Source organism: Lonchura striata, chromosome 1 (genome assembly GCF_046129695.1).
Source record: "Lonchura striata isolate bLonStr1 chromosome 1, bLonStr1.mat, whole genome shotgun sequence".
Lineage (NCBI taxonomy): Eukaryota > Metazoa > Chordata > Aves > Passeriformes > Estrildidae > Lonchura > Lonchura striata.
In genome coordinates this window covers 109,339,654-109,358,726 of record NC_134603.1, presented here as the reverse complement: position 1 = coordinate 109,358,726, position 19,073 = coordinate 109,339,654, and the positions used below count along the sequence as shown (strand labels likewise).

Genomic DNA, 19,073 nt, shown 5'->3' with positions numbered 1-19,073 from the left:
TTTCCAACTTGGAAAGCAGGACAAGCTACCTCCCATGTTTTACAAGGTTGTGAATGAGAGATAGGCCCCAGTTTACATCATGCCAGATTCCTTGTCCCATTCTATATTCTCCTTAACTGTTCAGTTTTGCTAAGGGCATTTAGCCTGACCACATTTCCATGCATGGAGAATAAATGATGCTCTCAAGAAGTGCTGGGAATGTTGCTCAGATGCTTTTAACCATGCTGAGACATTTCTTATTAGGCAATCATTAAATGCTACAATGTCAGTTGTAGGTGAGGTTATTGCTCTCTGGTGCTATTGTGTAGTGCAAAAATTAAAACTGTAAATTGTTTTGGTTTCAACCCTGTTTTATGTAAACTTTGCATCCTCCCCAAAAGAATGTGAGGACTGCAAAGAGAGACATGTGGAAGTTCTGAAATAGAGAAGGGTCTGGTCTTGCATTTGTGCATCATCTCTTCAATTACGTGAATTATGCAATGTTTTCTACTAACTTCCCATCTTTCTGGTGGCACAGAATGAATAGTGTTAGGGACTAGCATCAGATTTATGAAGTAGAAGATGTCTGTGTCCAAAGGCACCTAAGCCTTTTTTTTTTTTTGCAGGAAATGGAGGCAGCATTATGAATGAAGCAAGGAATTACAAATGGGAAGATAAAGCTGTTTCATTTCTTTTCTCTAGAGTCACTGCATAACAGTAGTCTGTAGCCAAATATTTGAGCTGAGATATTCAAGGGAAGCTTCGAATAATGAATGCAGAGTTTTGGAGGGTTTAGAAAGTGACCCCAGTAAGTCCTTTGCAAAAGATGCACAGCATGCGTGACGATGATTTGAGACATGCTTTGAACAACTTCTCATCTAATTAGTAATGCAAAGTACCCTGGAGAAGTTAAGTTGCTGCTCTTTCCAGCTGAGTATTCCAAGATCAGCTGATACTTCTGATAATTTTGATTTTTTTGTTTCTGTCTGGTTTTGTGCCTATTTAAAAGGTAAGGACCATACCACCTCCTTTTTGAAGGTATGGAAGCAATGTCACAAGTACTGGTGGTAGAGCAGACCACTAAAAAGAAACTAGATGGAAGTGTCCATATAAATGTTACTCATCTCTCCTCAGAGCCTGGCTTGGTCACTTCATACTCATTAGAAGATTGGTTTTAAATCCTTATTAACTACCCATACTGGTGACTTCACCTTCTAGCCTCCCAAGCTCATTGAGCTCCACACCTCTCCTTATCTCTGCCTTACTATTTTACTCCTCTGCTTTTTTCTTTTCACTACGTATTGGGAGAAACTGTGCCTTATGGAGGGTGACCCTCTCAGTTCTGCCCTTGGGACCATGTACATCCCCACTTCCCCCTTCACCACCATGTCCCACTTAAGCTGTGTGTGTTGCCATGGAGAAACATCTGTGAGGATGGCACATACCACATCTAACCAGTACAGAGGAAGGCTCTACCACATTCATGCAGAATTGAATCTATCCAGACTGTGCAAACAAATTTTTTTCAAAGGCTTATAACTTAGCGAAATTTGGGCAAATTTTAATAAAAACTTTTCCCCTGCCAAAATTTTAAGTCCTTTCTCCAAAACATGGAAGCACTGGAGCTTTTTAATGAAACAGTTATTAAAAAAAAAAAAATAAAAAAAGAAAAAACCAAAACAAAACCAGGAATAATAACATGTTTTTCTCTTAGTTGTTCTCAGAAAAGTTGTTCTGTTGTTCTCAGAAATGGCTGCACCAGTTCAGCCTGATTTATTTATTTTGGAAAGAATCAGCTGAGACAAACTTTTAGCATGGGAAATTTCAGCCCAACTGGTTAGTTTTTCTCAAAGTTTGGCAAAGTTTAATGCAAGTGGAAATGTTTTTATGCTGAGAAGTCAAAGGGAAGCTTACATATCAGCAATGTTCCTTGCTTGGGACAGAAAAAGACTATCTATATATACATATATATATATATATTAATTGCTTTTTCTTAATGTTTCAGGTTCTTTGAGTATATATTGCTCTACAAAGATGCGGTGATGTTTCAGATTGAACAAGTTACAAAGCTTTGTTCAAAGATTGCTCTGACAGAGCCATGGGATCCATATGATATCCCTGCCAATTCAACTTATGAAGATCAGTACTACATTGGGGGACCTGGAGATGAAGTTATGGTACAGGAATGGTCTGACAGAAAACCAGCCAGGAAATGTATGTGCATGCTTTTCTTTTATTTTAAAAATAATAATAAATTATTATTATTATCTGCTGCACAGGAAAAAATAAAATTATTCGTGTTTCACCCTGGCTTTTGATATTTCTATAGAGTTTTCTGGAAGAAGTAATGAAAATGCACTGTGCACAGAATATCATTATAATAACAATGTCAGTTTTTAGAAAAATTTCATATTTGAGCAGGATTAAATATGTTCAGGGGACTGGCTGTGTTGTATTTGGTATCATACATGGTGTGGCTTGGAACAGCATCATTTTGTGTCTGAATCTGGCAGCCTGTATCCAAAATTTATCTAGAGAAGAATTGGTACTATAATTAGGGGCACACTCAAACTAGAGTCTGTGTAACAAAAACAGAGCCGGTGTCAGTGTTTGTCTGCACATGGTTCTGCAGCCATTGAAATCCTTAATATATGCCTAAATTTTGTTGTCCTCTGTACTGGTAAGAAATATCTGCTCGCAAGGCTTAGTTCTGCACTTGGCAACTGAACACTTGCATCATAGAAGAAAGGAGACTGAATTTTCCAGTGTATAGTATGCTAGATTTTGAATGCACAGAAATTTATTTGCACTTTGGCTTCGGTTTCACCTATGGTTTATTGATGACCCGACAACTATAAAAATAATTTTAAAACCTCCATGAAATTTATGGGACTATTCAGCTAATGCAATAGTTCTGGTTATGGACATCTAATATATAGGCTGGTTTTGAACTTGAGCATTAAGCCAGAGGAAAATATTTCTTCTTGACTAAAAGTAGAAAAAATGAAGTAGAGAATGAAGGATAAGATCATTAGACCTCTGTAACTAGGTTGATATATCCTCTGGTATTCTGCAAGAGGCAAATTATCACTCACTCCAATAATTTTTTATTTTCAGATCTGAGATTTTTGTAATTTTTGTGGAAGTTTATATTCAGATACATTCAATTAATGATGTGTGATTTTTATCCTGTATTAATTTGTATCTCCAGTGCTTTCCTGTATGATCATTCATAAACATAATGTCTGAAAGTTACCTACCTACTATATACCTTTCAGATAGTATTGGTTTGAATTGTGAAAATTATATTTCTTTTACAGTTATGAAAGTTCTAGGGGAGATATGGGCTAACTGGGTAGCATTTAACCGTGATTTTTTATTCTAAATTCTGAGAGAAGGCTTGTTCAGTAAAAGGTTGCCTCTATTTCTGTGTACTCGAAACCATGTTAATTAAGGTCAAAATGTTGTTGGTGTATTAGCGTGCTCAAAAGAGGCCTATTCAGATATTGCTTAGCTTGCCACCCTTTATTTGAATACAGTATAAGTGTGTTTCATGTCACCATTTATTTATTTCTGGTAATACGGTTGTGCTACAGCCCATGACACAAAACTGCAAGTACTGAAAATAAGTGTGTGTGATTACTGCTCTATGGGAGAAAATAAATGTTCTTGGAACTAGAAAAATTTGTTACAGGCATTCTTCAGAGGAGCTGATTTATGATCACAGTTGGTAATTTTAACACCATGAGTTTCTGCTATCAAGAGATCTGAAATGCATAAAACAACAGAATGGAGTATGATTGAAGGGGTAAAGAATGACCACAAAAGGTGTCTGTGAGGTTAATAAAAGAGAGATAAAAACAAAGGGCATTCAGAGGGCACCAGTGGTATTACAGCCACTGCCTAAACAGCATAGTGGAAAAGGCAGAGGTGATGACAGTGAACAGAGAGAAAACAGAGCAAGGGGACACATCTGAGGTTAGCACACTGTGGAATTAAACTGAAATTTAAAAACTGACACAGACTTGCTACATCACATTCTGGAGGAGATCAGTGTTGAGTGTAGTCTTGAGACATGTGAACAGCTAGACATGTTTGAAAGGAATAGGAATTAAAAAAAAATTATAGTGAGAATCTGAATAGACAATGTTAAACAGAAGCAATGAGTTAAAAGAGACTGACATCATGACCCATTGATCTTGTCTTGTCACCTAAAGTAGTCGCATTTCTGGTTGGTTGCAGTGGAATCCTGGGTCGGCGTTTACACCGTCAAAGACTGTTACCCAGTACAGGAAACCTACACCAAGAACTACAGCGTGACAACCTCCACTCGCTTCTTTGACATCCACCCGGGCATCACAGACCCCTCCGTGTTCACCCCACCCAGCACCTGCCAGGCAGCCCAGCTGACAAGGATGAAAGATGAATGCTGAGTATGGACACTGGCTGCCCTGGGCAAACACATACTAGCCAAGAGGATGGTGATTAGTAGTCAGTTGTTGACAGCTAAGCTGGTTTTTCAAGCTAATTGCTCTCTTTGCAACCTGTAATTTTTCACTTGAGAGAGAATATAAACATATAAATGAGTAAAATATATAAAACAAAATATATCATTTGATCACAATCTGCTCAGTGATGCACTTGCAGTATTCTATAGTTACCATTAATATAATATTTCTAGATACTATTTATTTAAGTTTGATTTTCCTTTTGCAAAGATTTCATTATTTATTTTTTCAAGAAGACAAAGCATAGGCAGACACCAGCAATGGTGCTGTCTAGAAGAAAAAGCTAAATTTTGTTGTCACTGTTGTTGTTACTTCTGGAGACTTGAAGGGAAAGATGGATGACCTGCATAAAGCCTCATCCCTAAGTGAAAAATATAATTTTAAACTATATGCATCAAAATTGTGTTAATTTGTTCTTTTGGTTTTATTTTCTTTTGTGTTCTGTTTTGGTTGTTTTGTTTTGTTTTGTTTTGTTTTGTTTTTTTTTCTTTCTACTCTTCAGAAAGCTGATAGCCAATTTTTGAGCTAAGTTTTTTTCTTTCTGAAAAGAAACTGGTGTAGCTTTATTCATGTAATGCTTGCTGACATGCAAAAAATGCTTTTCTGTTTCCTGGGAGAATGGTGTGAATGGAAGGGAAGGAGGGAGAGATACACCTTCAAAAATAAGTAAGCCAAAGTTTTTTATGCATCTCTCTTTTGGAGAAGGCTTCCAGTAGGGTGTGATTAACAATTTTCAGTCCATTTTACTTCAGCACTCACTTTTCAAAGCAATACTATTTTTAACCTATGGAAAGGGATAAAACGGTACTACACTCTAAATGGCTTTAATGTTTTGTAATTACTTTCAACAGTCTTTACTCAGGGTGTGGAAACATCTTCATAATTCCAGTGAAGTTTGAAAAAATAAAAGCTTTTCTTTGTGTATAGTTAAGAAAGGCTGAATCAGCATTCACACAGTTCCTGGTGGCTGGGATGGAGAGAAAGACAGAGCCTGTGACCTGTGTAGAGAGGCAGGAGGGAGGAATGGGGGAGGCACAGATCTTAGATGTGTGGTATAGCAGCAAGGCACTACAATTTAAGCAGATCCATTGATGCCTGTTTTATTTACTGTTTCATCAGCATCTCAACCTTATTATCTCCACATAATCAAAAAAGTGCAGAGAGTGCTTGCATCAGAAAATTCAAACCAAACTTCCATGCACTATTGATACTCTCAGAAGTGTGATGGGTTTTGCAAGTTTACCAAATGAGATTAACTGGTTTATTCTGTAAGGTGTGCATTTTATTTGCTACTCGCAAAAAAAATTTAAAGACAGATTCTTGTCTTCTTACACATATTGGGTAGTTGTTTGCTCCAGAAGTCAACTGGATGTAAGGGGATGTAAGCAAAGGGAAGTTTCGTGTCTCCAGAGGAGAGGTGGTGGATAGGCTTTTAGTGCTTTATATACTCATAGATTTTTGTACGTAAGCAAGTGGGACAGTGGTTGCTTTTCTTTCACAGTTGTGGTCACAATGGCATTTTACTTTGCCCCATGCCTAATGAAAGCACATATACATACTGGTTAAAATTTAGCTAGTTCATTAAAAATTTCTCTTGGAGAGGGCCATTTCACTGAAATATGCTAGTGGAAGGAAGGATTGGGTTTCCTTGAATTTAGAGTGCATTTATTCTGTACTCGCCTTCTGTATTTTTTGTATGGCACCCTAAATGCTGACTGCATATTGTTCTCATTAGGACAATGATTAGCATGCATTTCTTAATATGTGTCCTGTTAGAATCTGGAAAATATAATAAATCTGGCTAGCAAGCATGAAGCTGTGGTACTGAATCGTTTGGGATGGCTTTGTTGCGGTCGAGCAGATAGCTGGGTAATCAGGGTGTCTGTATTATGTTTTGCCGACAGTGATGCAGTTTCTAGCAATAGCATTTAAGTATTCCTTTAAATATGAATTTGCAAATTTGCAAAATTCTGGTACACAAAAGTGCGTTAAAAATTTTGCCTTGACTTGCAGGGCAATTTTATATGGCTGAATATTTTCTCCTAAACCAATGCTGTTGTCTTCATATTTATTCTCTACAGTTCCAGTGCAGAGAGTTGTCAAAGAGATATCAAACAGCAAAACTTAGGATTACGTATTTTGAATTAGTCACAAACCAAATATGAAGTACACCATGCGTATGCCTGGTTTGTTATCTTTGTTATGATGTGCTTTGGTTTATTGTCGTGTACCACAAGAGACATCTTGTCTTTAGGCAACTACACCAGTGACTCAATGAGAAGGAGCATAAAAGGAATATAAGGTAGCTATGTAGTATGCTGCCACAATTGAAAAAAAACGGAGGGTTCATATGTCTGATAGTATGGGAAACTTGTTTATCACAGTTACTTGGTGAAAAATTAATAATAAATTGGTGTGTACATGAGTTGTATTGTATTCTGTGGAGTTACAACAAGAGAACCTGGTATCTGGATAGTCTGTGAGGCAAAGCTGATTTTGTGAGATTTCCAGTGTTTCCTGGCTTCAGCTGGGCCAGAAATAGTGCAAACATAGAAGTGCCTGCCATATTTTTGTGTTTCTGCTCGGAGTCTTCGCTGAAAGCAGGATGTGTAGAAGCACAACATTGTTTAATTTAAAGTTAACCAAACATTCCTGAACCTCAAAGAAAGGATTAGTTTGAGTCTGGGGAGGAGATCTGGCCATTTGGTTCAGTTCCTATTTTAACAGTTTGCTTAACTCTGGTATTAGGGACAGATTTTGTTGCCTCAAGCCATGCTGCACACCATGGAAGTTCTGCCATTTACCAGGGAATGCCAACTTTCATGAAGAACATAGGAAGAAACACAATAATCCATTGTCAAAGTCAATTTTAGTCAAGAAATCTCTTAACAGTATGACATTCTTATTTTGGGACATTAACAGAATCAGTGTATTTCTCACCTTTAAGTTAATTACATTTTAGTGCTTACAATTACTCCTTGCAAACTTGCATCTCTTTTCCCACCACCCTTTACTTCCTAATGTCAGTGAAGTTCCACTTCCAAACAGTGATTGCAACTTTCACTTGCATTCATTTCAGTAGAAATTTAGCATCTGAATACCTGATGGATCTGAGCTGTACTTGACCTATTTATTTTGTCAGCAGTTCTATCTCAAGGGCAAGGGCAGTGCCAGCCATATGTGAGCAACATACACATGTGGGTGTCCAACAGAGAGATCAGAGTTGGCTCATGTGCCATTTCTGCTGTCCCAAAATACCAGTTGATGAGAGGTCTTGGCATGTCAGTTGTATCACATCTTGCATCTGCTGCATCCCTGGCCACAAACTGATGCTGGAGGCAAACTGCAGGATGTTCCCACGTGACAGACACATCATGAGATCATCAGTATCTTACTCCCTAATTATAAGGAATAAAGATTTCAAAAGGGCACCCATGCAAATAGATAGAGGTCCCTGACTATAAAGATCTAGAGGTCACAGTCTTTGCAGGAGGCTGCATGTATGGCATGAACGCAGACACTTACAGATCTGTTCATCACATCTGCACTTAGGGATAGGAACAAATGGAGCAAGCTTGGAAAACTTTTTAAACAATCGTGAGGACTTACTGCTTTGTAAGGGGAGAGGAAAAAACCTTATGATTCAATCAGTAGTCCTGGAAAACTGTCAGAAATGTAGGACAAGGTGCTGCTCTGAAGATGCTAGCGAAATTTCCAAACACTACTTTGATTCAGTGTGCTCCAGGGTAATTATCCATGTGGTTCAGTATGGCTATGTCAGCACAGTGCCCACAACTGCATCCTGAATGAAGTGATGCACATATCTGCAGTAGGATATTTTGTTTGAAACTAAGACAAATAGCCCAGTACTATGCATTTTGCAGGTGCGAGTGCATGACTGATGACCTGTGTGTTTATCTACAAGAATGTGTGTGCCTTTAAAAGATTGCTGCCTGCAGCCTTTGAGGACTGAAGAATTCATTTTGTCACTACATCCATAAGAATCTACTTCAGATGCCTTTCTTTCCCACCCTGCAAGGTGGGAACAATAATTCTGCTTTCCACCTGCTCTTGCCTTCCTGATTGTGATAACTCTGGGCCAACATCACTGCCTCCACACTGGGGCCCTCAAGGCCTGGAGGCACTGGGGCAGTAGCAGCGATGTCACGGAGGGTTCCCAGCCCTTGCCTTACAGCGTGCAATAAAATGACGTGTGTGTGTTACACGTCTGCCCTTTGTGCCCCTGCGCGCTCGCTCCGTGCACGGGGTGTTGCTCCTGCCCTCAGCACCCGGCCGTCACCATTAATTGGGCTCAGCTCAGGCTTCCGTGGCGCCGGGCAGAGGGGCTCACGAGAGAAAGGGAAGGAGAGGAAATGAAAGGAAAACCTGCTGGGCTCACCCTGTTCCCTGCCAAGGTTTTTCCCACACTTGTCCAGCGCTGATAAACAGCTTTGACGTTCCTGAAACAGCAGAAGCTGAGTTGCCAGCTCTACGTCACGGCCCATGTCACGCTGAAGTAGAGGGCTGAGTTTCACCCTCTGTACTAAAATTATCCTTCAGGCTGGGCCAGTGACTCAGTTTTTTTTTCCATGGAGAGCGCACACCCACTCCCATCACCTTTGCCACTGCCATCCCAGCCTGTCTGGCAGGGTTTGCCTCCTGCCCCAGTCCAGCAGTCTATGACAGCCCCTGTGTGGCCAGACAGTGCCCTTCAGCCTGTCCCCACTGTCCCATCTTCATTCTTCAGATCTGTAGGAACCTCACTGTACCCACACACAGGCCAGGCAGGTCTTCTCCACTTTCCTGTAGGACTTGTAAAGTTGTGGGAAAAGCCCTTCCTATCTTCCCATTGCTGTGCCATTTTGAAATTAATTTTTTATGTGTTTTTCTTCTTCTTCTTCTTCTTCTTCTTCTTCTTCTTCTTCTTCTTCTTCTTTTTATTTTTTTTTTGTATGTGAGCTGCTTCTGTTAATTTGATGGGATGATTTTCCTTTCTTATGAATGTTGAGTTTGGGTTTTTTTTTGCCACAGACTCGTTGCCATGTAGCAACCCTTGTTTATTACTGCAATATCTCATAATCAATGACTTGCATAAAGAAGGACATTCTTGATGTTGGCAGCAGTTTGCACTGGCAAGAGCACAGGAGGTAGAAATCCTGTAAGTAATGACAGGTGACAGCAGGGATACCCTTGCTGGTTGCCCAAGTGACTACCAAGTATGATGACTGTTAAAACTCTGGGCTCTGCAGAGTCTGTAGACACTTAACCCCAGGAAATACACCATATCTCCAAAGGAGATGGAGAACTATGCTGGACAGCCCACATTGCTTTTGCTTTATTAAAGTAAGGTGCTATTACTAAATCCTGTATGTATGACCATAACTAATTCTTGAGAAGTTGCTTCATAGAGAGAGAGAAAACAAGATGTTTTCTTCTATCATTCTTCTACAGAGATGATGTAAAAGTTGTTTTCATAAAATGTTGACTTTTGAATTAAAGAAATTGTATTTAGAAAGCTCCAAAGATTTGTCATGGAACAAATGCTGTATCTATAAAGCACTATATAGCTTTAATATAAAGTTTTTAGCCTTAGAACTTCTACTTTAAGTAAATAAATAACACAACTTGTCAGAAGGTCTAAACTCTGAATAATTCCTCTCAGCTGGCATTCAGCTTTGAAAGAAGCTGCTTCTATTGTAGGCTTGAAGAGGAGCTCTTGCCTAAAGCTGGCTACTTCTGCAACCATACCAATTCAGCTAATTAAAGACATTGCCTCTTCTTGCAGACCCAGTCCTGTCAAAGAAATTTGGTTTCTTTGCTTGTGTATGGGCTCAGTACTCTGCAGATTTCCAAAGAAATATGATGTTTTATGCCAGCACAGGATGTGTTCTGAATCTTTTGTTTTGTCAAATGCGCTTGCTTGAACACAGAGGAGGCTATGAGCAACAGGCAGTATCCCTCACCATGGGAGAAAGCTTACCCAAAATGAAGACATTTTTCCCTGTTTCCAGCCTGCTGGGACATCCTAGATGGGACATCTCATTCAAAAATCTGTAAAATTCATGTTTCATGTAGGTGAGAAGGGAAGAAAAACAGCAATAATAGAGCAAGGTGAAAAAAGAAATTATGACAGTTAAAGTATACCAAGAGAGTGGTAGCTCAAAAAAAAACAGTCAACCACACCCCAAAGAAAGGGGCGGGGGGGAAGGGGGGCAGAGGGGAAAGAAAGGAAGATGGAGAACCATGTTTGCCTGCCCCTTCTCAGCCTATTTTATAAGTTTATACAAAGGACATTAATTATGGGGACCAAATCCATATTCAAAGGTTCCTAAACATCAGCATTTCTCTTTGGGTAATACAAATTCCTGAAAGACCTCACCAATCTGACAGAGCACTTCTGGGGTTTGCTCACACAGCTGCTGTTCACTCAGTGCATGAGGGCCCTATAGGGACCAGTGCATGCCTTTTGGGTGCCCTGCAAAAGGAAGGAGGCCTTGGATGGATTTGACCTTTCACGCTTGCTTCAGGGAAGTACCAAACATTTGCACCTCCCACTGAAGTGAATAGATTAGGCATGAAATAATCTCTAGCTGGTGGAAATAAACAGTCGGCACTTATGACTCTGTTCGTTCAATTCCAAGAAAAGTTTTCTTAACAGAGCTGCTGAATTTGGACATTGAAGGCGCCCAACTCCCTTCCATTTAATTTCCACCTTGCACTAGCTCACACTGCCAAAATGATATTGCCCTTATTTGTTCCAACAGTCTCACTCCCACAGATGTGGATGAAAAGGACTGATGGTCCCCTTAGGAAACATTATGAGTAATAATGAGAGGGTGAAGTCCGGAATGAGGCAAGGCAGGACAAGTTCCCATACACCTGCTGCCTCTCCCATCACTGAGCCACCTGAGGTGGACTTATGAAACAGTCCAATGGCAAAATGGCAAAAGCAAAGCCACAGGAAGCAAAGCATTATTGTGCTTCAAAGGCTGGGGCTCAATGTTGCCTAGATTAGAGCACCTCTAGCATGATGTCAGATGTGTTGTCACTAACAAAACCTCTCCCTCCACAGGATCTCTTTAAACAGCAGAAGAAAATGTTGGATATTGCGTTGCAGGGAAACATGTTCCTGCCAGCCAAAAGAAGCAGGCAAGGGCGGCCAAGCACAATATATCATTGAAACTTCCTCCTTTATTTCTACAGCAGCTGCCTGAAACATGGCTGGCAAAGGGCTGTAGAGGAGGGAGACATACATGGTGTGTGTTTGGTCAGGTGCCTTGAGCACTACAGTGAACTTTGGGCCACCTGAACCCGAGGGTGTGAGCAGAATCACAGCACTCCAGTGCTGTAAACAGCATGTGCTTTGTACCAAAAAGCTCACACTAAAGTGCCCTGCTATGTAACAGTAGCCCATAGCAAAATGTTTGGGATGAGACATAAACCTCACATCAGGCCATCAATGACAATAGTTAAAAGTAAAAGAAGAAAGCCAAGTCTCACTTGCACTTCAAAAAAAAAAATTCCACCCGCAGCAGCCAAAAGATGTGACTGTTTATTTTGATGTGGCACTCAGTGCCAATTATATAGGAAGTTGCTACTTCCAGTCTGGATTATTGCTAGATACAGCACAGGATGGCAATGCAATCAGTACAGCCTTAGTGAATTGTTTCAGGATGTGCTAGTTCAGCATCCATTTGAGTGTGGCCACTTTGACAAGACCCTGAGACAGCTCCAGGCTGAGAGATAATAGGGTTTAGACATCTGGGATGTTTTGACCAACCTGTGAGACAACAATACAGATCTTAGGCACATACATGCATGTCTAGAGAATAGCCTGTACTAGTGTGGGACAGATTGGCGCAGTTTTCCATGGCTTTTTGGCCTTCCTATGCAGCATCAAGCATGACCTCAGGTCAGGGCATCTAGGGGTCCCTTTTGGCCAGATTGCTGCCTGCTGCTCATGCCCCATGAAGGTGACCCTTATGCCCCACATCTGGGGAAAGAGACTTTCTAGGCTCTGAGGGTGGCCCCCAGGCATTGCTTCTTCTCCTGGTGTAATTGAGCAAAGATCCTTGCCAGGGCTCCTCTGGGCCTTTCCAACTCTGTTCCTGCCTGCTGCGCCTGTGCTTCCAAGGCACCACATATGCCCTAGCTCTCTCTGGCCCATTGTGAACCTGGAGTGGAGTGAGCTCTGCTCTTCCCTTGGCTCCATTTCTCCAGGGATTCTTGCTTGTGCAAAACAGCCTGTGCTTGGAAGGGCTGCAGGCTTGCAGCCCCATTAAGAGCTGCCACATTTCAGCACTCCTTGTGGGCAACACAAGCACCAGGCAGGCACAGGAGTGCTCTTCATGCATCACTATTCAAGAACCACAGCAGATAATGTTTTAGAAGGCAAAAAATGTGGTTCATGTGTTATCAAGGTGTGTCATAATTTGGAAAATACCAAGCATTACTCCTTTTCTGTGTGACTGTAACCAATCCTTATTCTTGCTTTTCAGGAAACAGGGACTGCTTGACCTGTATTCATAAACCCAAATTGTTTCAGCTTTTACACCCAAAGTAATACATGGCTTTAGTTATTGTTCTTCCTCCTTAAAGGCCAAAAATCATAATAATTTTAAAACAGAGAAAAAAGTAAAGTAAGAATGCTTGGGGGTTGGATTTTTCGAATGCCAAAATATAAATTCATACATAAAAAACACATTACCAAACAGAGAAAATCACATTTTTAAAACTTTTGAGTTTTTTATTTTCCTAGAAAGAGTCTTCTTTGTGCATCAGTTGGCTATCTACTTTCCTGTTTCTGGTAAAGATTAATACTTTTTAGATAATTTTCAGTGTTTTTTTCAATATCAGTTACATATTTTCAAGACTGTTGTATTTTGTGTGGCTTGACCCAGTGTCTGCCTCTGATTTGTGGGAGACTGGGTTCACCTGGCACCACTTCTTTTGGCTCCAGGCAGTTCCATTGTTTGGGTTATTCTATATGGCAGGCTCCAGGAAGTATGTGTGGTCAAACGAAATATGTCCTGTGACGGAATGATGTTTATAGAGCATCTTGTTCACTCTCTCCAGGGAAAGCCTGGGTGAAGGATGCTCACCAGGAAGATAAACAGCCCATAATTTAGAATATTCCAAGAAACTCTATGGGCAAACTTGCCTGGAGAGGTGGAGTTCAAAGCAACTGTGTTGGAATACAAATTGTGCCATTTACTCTGTGCCATAAGAGACATGTGAGTGAGACAGAAATCTGTTCTCCCCACACAGACCCACAAATGGCTTTCCACAAGATGTAGGGGGTTTGCAAAATTCTGGCTCTGACTTTGCCAGACTTCAAGTGATGGTTTTTCAAGCTAAACTGAGGATTGCATTAACTGCTCCTGGCTACACCTGCACATTGTGCCAATGCTTGTGAACATCTGCCCTGAAAGACAGTCAGAAACATAAATTAAAATCCTATTTCCAGTTATATCCTTTCTGTTGGAAGCAGCTTTTTAGCCATTCCCACACATGCTGGCACTGGGTACCCTCTGTACTTCCCTTTCTTATGAAGCTGCAGAGAGCAGTGAGGTTGCCTCAGCCTCCTTCTCTCCAAACTAGATTAAGCCCCTGTCCTCAGAGGACATGGCTTCCAGCTCTTTCACCATTTTGTTGTCCTCCTGTGGACACATTCAAGGGCCTTCACATCCTTGTTAAATTTTGGGACACACAGTACTCGAGATGACCCTGCACCAGTGCTAAATACAGCAGGATAATCACCCCTTTTGACCAGCTGGTTGTGGTGTTTTTGGTGCATCCTGAGATGGGTTTGCCACTGCTGGCTTGTATTGAACCTGCTGTCAGCCTGCAGCCCCAGACCCCTTCCTGTGGGGCTGCTTGCCAGCCATCCCACTCCCAGTTCATACCTGTGGAAAGTATTTCTTCATCTCAGCATTTGTTCTTGCTGTTTCATGCCACTGATGATTGCTCAGTGCTTCAGTCTATCCAGATCCCTCTGCAAGGCCTCTTGTCCCTTAAGAGAGTCAACAGCAGATTCCAGTTTAGCATCATCAGCAAACTTACAACTCCTGTCTCCAGATCATTGATAAATATATTGAACTGTCCCTAGAACTGAGCCCTGAGGAAGAATGCTGGTAACTGGCCTCCAGCCAGATTACCTACAACCTTTTGAGCCATGCACTTCACTCAATTCTTCACCCACTGAACCACCACTGTCCCTGCTGGCTTCACAGACAGGTGGCTTGTCTAGAAGAATGTTGTGAGGGACAGAATCAAAAGCCTCAATAAAATGAAATCCAGAAAATCTTTCTCTGCTGCCTTCCCTTCATCCTATAGGTGGGTGACCTTATGCTAGAAGAATATTAAATAAGTTATGCAGGACTTTTCCTTTGTGAACCTAAGTTGTTTATGCCTGATGATTGCCTTGTCCTCTAAAGGGCTATCAGTAGCATGCAGTATTATGTTCTCTGTAATTTTCCCAGATGCTGAGGCTGGGCTAACAAGGTAGTTTTTTGTAGGAAAAGTAGGGCTAACTGTAGTTTCCAAGGTTTCCCTCATGCCCTTGTAAACTAGAATAACACTGTTTTCCTTTCAGTCAGCAGGAACCTCTACAGATAAAACCAGCAGGTTCTATCACCATACTTGCAGAAGTAGCATAATTGGCCAACTGCAGTAAAAAAGGGTGCTTGAGAATGCCTAAAAATTCTTGTTCAATGGTTGTAATGGCACTATCCTTTTAATACAGCCTTCTATGAAAAACATCTGGATGACTGCATCATCTAATCTTCTAGAAAGCTGAAAGCCTAAACTTTCTGTGAGTTTAAGTATGGTGTCAAGGTCAGGGGGAGATGGACTCAGACAGTCCACTTTTTATTTTGCTGACAGACAATGAAAGATTCGTCTCACTCTTTGCACAGTGTCAGATAACAGAAATAAAGTATGCAGCTTCAGATCAGACTTTCAGCAACATTATTCTGGCAATTATGACAGGAAAGCAGACATCCCAGTAAGCAGTTCAAGACTGATAATGTGATGTTCAGTAGCAGGGGCATCAACAACTCTGTAATCTGCATCTGGGCATGAAGGAGCATCATGACAGAGTCTATCAAACATCTTTGGTTGCAGTCCAGTATGACAATGATTTGGGCTCCTTATTTGTTCATTGATCATTGCATTTTTTAAATACTTCTTGTGAAATTTCTTTATGAAAGACCGGAAAACTCTAAGAAGGAAAATTATTGTCTGTAATTTCTGCAGTTCTCAGAAGAGCACAGGCCAGTTCACTCTATAGTTCCTAGTATTTTATTTCAAATTATCTGCAGTAGATGCAGGGCTCAGCTGCAACTCATAGAAGTTTAAGCTTATACCTTTCTGCCAAAAGTCTTTCCTCCTCTCTCTGCACTATGGCTGGCCTCTGCTCCAAGCTCTCTCACATCACTTTGTTTTTCCACTTACTCCATCCTGATGCTTCCATTGTTTTAACTTACTGGCATATTATGAATATTTCCTGTTTGGTACTAAAATGCTTGATCCCTTTTCACATAGCAATTGAGAACACCTAACCCCTCACTCTTAATGGCATATTATATTCAATTGTCATGCATTTATGTATAATAGAAGGATAACATATATAATTGCCAAGTCATAAAAACACTGGTTACTATTGGTGTGGTTATTTACTCTTCGTTTTACATGCAATGGTTATAACACCATGTTTGGAAGTTTCCAAACTTCTATAATCATTATATTAAGCTTTTTCAGTCTTACTCGTCTTCTTCTGTTCCTATACCTCAAACCCTTTGTTTCAGTCTAACATTAAAAGGGGTTGACATCTGCTCATGAAACTCATTGCTATTTTGATGTTCCTTTGTGACAAACCCTGACAAGGTTATCTGAGAGTGTGGTGTTCTTTATCACTGTATAAACCCTTAAAATACATTTATTACAAAAAGATTTTCATTTGAACTTCTGCTCTCGTGGTAGGGGTCTTGTTAAGTTTAACATGGCCTCTCCAAGAAAGAAGCTTTTCCAGATGGTGTGAGCTCATTTTTGTTCTGTGTTTAGCTTTAGTGTTGTTTCCAGAGGATCTAAAGACGGGCTGAAGTTAAAAAGCAAGTGGAAGACTAAATTGCCAGGGAGATGGAAAAGAGTGTTTTCATGAGGTCTATAAATCTACTCAATATATTCTAAAATTACAGATAGATGCCTTGTCCAGAATTGATGCTAGCAGTCAAGAAACTAAGCACTAATTTTACATTTTTAAGCTGTCTTAGAATGTGTTTACATTTCAGCTGGGATCTGGGTGACTCATAGCAATCAGAAGGTGCAAAAGACCTTGCTCCACATCTCTGTGCAGTGCAAAACTGTGTCAGTCCACAGCATTCAGTGGAGGTACTTTGGCTGGCACCGAGCAAGTCACTGACGCTTGCATACTATTTTCTGTCTGTGAAGTCCAGGATAGCAACCTTCCTGGAGCTGGGTAGCTCCAAAGGCTGTATCAGAGAACTCCATGGCTCAGCCTAGTCTCCATTTCAACAGACCTCAGCAGCAGAGTGATGGTCAACTGCCTCTGAAACAAAATGTGAATCCATCAGTTTTGCTGGTCTGTCCATGCAAGTACAGGACATGTGACATGATATGGGGGACGTGACCTCACAGTTCTGAGCACTGACATTGGCTCCTCTCCGGAGTGATGAAGGCAGGATATTTTCACGTAAGCAACAAACGAGCACGCCCTTGATTTTACTGTCATTTCCTTGTCACCCTGCAAGGCGCAGCAGACGCCAGCGCCGTCTGCAGTTGCATAAACACACACCGTCAAAGACCTGGAAGTCACACGCTGGCACAGCACACAGGCAGCGCTCCCGCTCTTGTAATTAATGAACTCCTGGCAGGAGGCTGCTGGGATCTCAGCAGCCCCCAAGGAGCACATGCCAGACTGCTCAGGGGTGGCACTCGCTGAGATTAAAGACTTGGCTCCAGCGAAAAAGAAAGCGGAAGCAAACAGCAGCCTTCTGCCAGTAAGTGCATTTCATAAGGCCAAGGCTCAGTGTTGGTGCTCAGCACAATCTGGATTTTCTTTACTCGTGCTCAGCTCTGTGCTTTTCAGCATCTCTCACGGGTTCTGTGATGTTGCCTGGGTGTCCTGTTTGGTGGACAGGGCCCATGGGTCACACCTCAGTGCACCTGGTGCACCACAAAAGGTCACCCTGACATGATGAACAGAAAAGCTTTGGCCTCACAAGCTGTAATGCATGTGTGCAACTCCAAGAGGTCCCTGTTGCTTGAGGTATCCATACACTGTAGATGGTGGCATCCTCTGCTAATAATCTGGATAGCTAGTTCCATCTGGGTGAAATTCCTTGAGAGGACTGAAATTGAGGCCACACAGTGTTTTGCAAGGATTCCAAGAGGCGATGTGAACACGGCTGGGCAAAACTCATATAATCTACTCGAAAATCTGGAGTGTAATGCTATGCTAACTCTAGGACATTGTGACACCAGGTTCATCATCTATTCAAGGTAAATGAACTCAAAACAAGACCCAAACCCTCACTGGAGGACTGCAAATGGGCATTTTCAAAGTTAACCCAAGGCCATCAAGGTAACTCCTTTTCAAGCTTTACCTTCTAAGGCAGCAACTGTGCATTTTTTTGCCATTGTGGCGCCCAACATCCAGCATCTCAGTCTGAAAAGCTCAGCACCAGACTGCATGGGGTGAGCAGGAAAATGTCCCACTGTGATGCCTTGCCTTTGTGAAAGCTGCTGGAACACAGACAAGGTACAGTGGATTTCATGGAATGTTTTGCTCAAATGAGAATTTCTCTGGCATAAACTCAATTAGTCTTGTTCCTAACCCTTACTTCTTCAGAGCCAGCACAGCTTTGGCCTGATTTATGCCCCAATTTCTAACATCTAAGTTCTGGCTGATATTCATTACCCTTAATAATGTTCAATTTTCCAGCACTAGAGATTTCTTACTACTCATTTTAAAATCACAGTAAACATTAAGAAACCAAATCACCTTGCTATTTATGGCTTGAATGGATTTATAATGTTAGAAGTTATGGTTAACCTCTTATTTTCTGACCTTCATTTCTTATACTTTGAATTTAGGAAGAAATTTTGGACAGGAGTGAATCCTATCTTGATGTGAGAAATAGACAAAGAGGGCAAAGTGACACTAGGCAACAGACATATATAACCAAGTGGAAATGTTTTTTTTATTTAATTTTGAAAGTAACCCACACATTGAAAAATAATCTATTGCCCCAAAACACTTTGTTCTCTCTTTTGCAGATAACATACGCAAGCAAGCCAGCATTTAGGTCAAAGACTTAGTGACTCATTTCATATCTCTCTAGTGAAAATAAACAAAATATTTCAGTTTATCAGGAATTTTTAAGCTCAGTATCCATAAAAAAAAATAAAACAACCCCAAAGTCATAGATTCAGGTTTCTAAATTGTTGCTGTTGTTACAAGTATTGCCTTATATTGCAAATTTTAACAAAACTTGCTATGAATTTTCCTTTAGATAGAAATATCATGAAGTGATTAATTTCCTAGATTTTTTTATCCTCCTTTAT

At 40.8% G+C, this 19,073-nt stretch overlaps 1 protein-coding gene across 1 annotated transcript in view; it reads left to right on the top strand.

Moving 5' to 3' along the window:
- Positions 1–6,912, top strand: part of EPDR1 (ependymin related 1) — a 29,054-nt gene extending 22,142 nt beyond the window's left edge. The window contains exons 2-3 of the mRNA XM_031503909.2: positions 1,985–2,193; positions 4,222–6,912. Coding sequence (XP_031359769.2) covers positions 1,985–2,193; positions 4,222–4,412 — 400 coding nt within the window. The 3' untranslated portion in view covers positions 4,413–6,912. The remainder of the gene's footprint in view (positions 1–1,984; positions 2,194–4,221) is intronic.
- Positions 6,913–19,073: the final 12,161 nt, after the last annotated feature.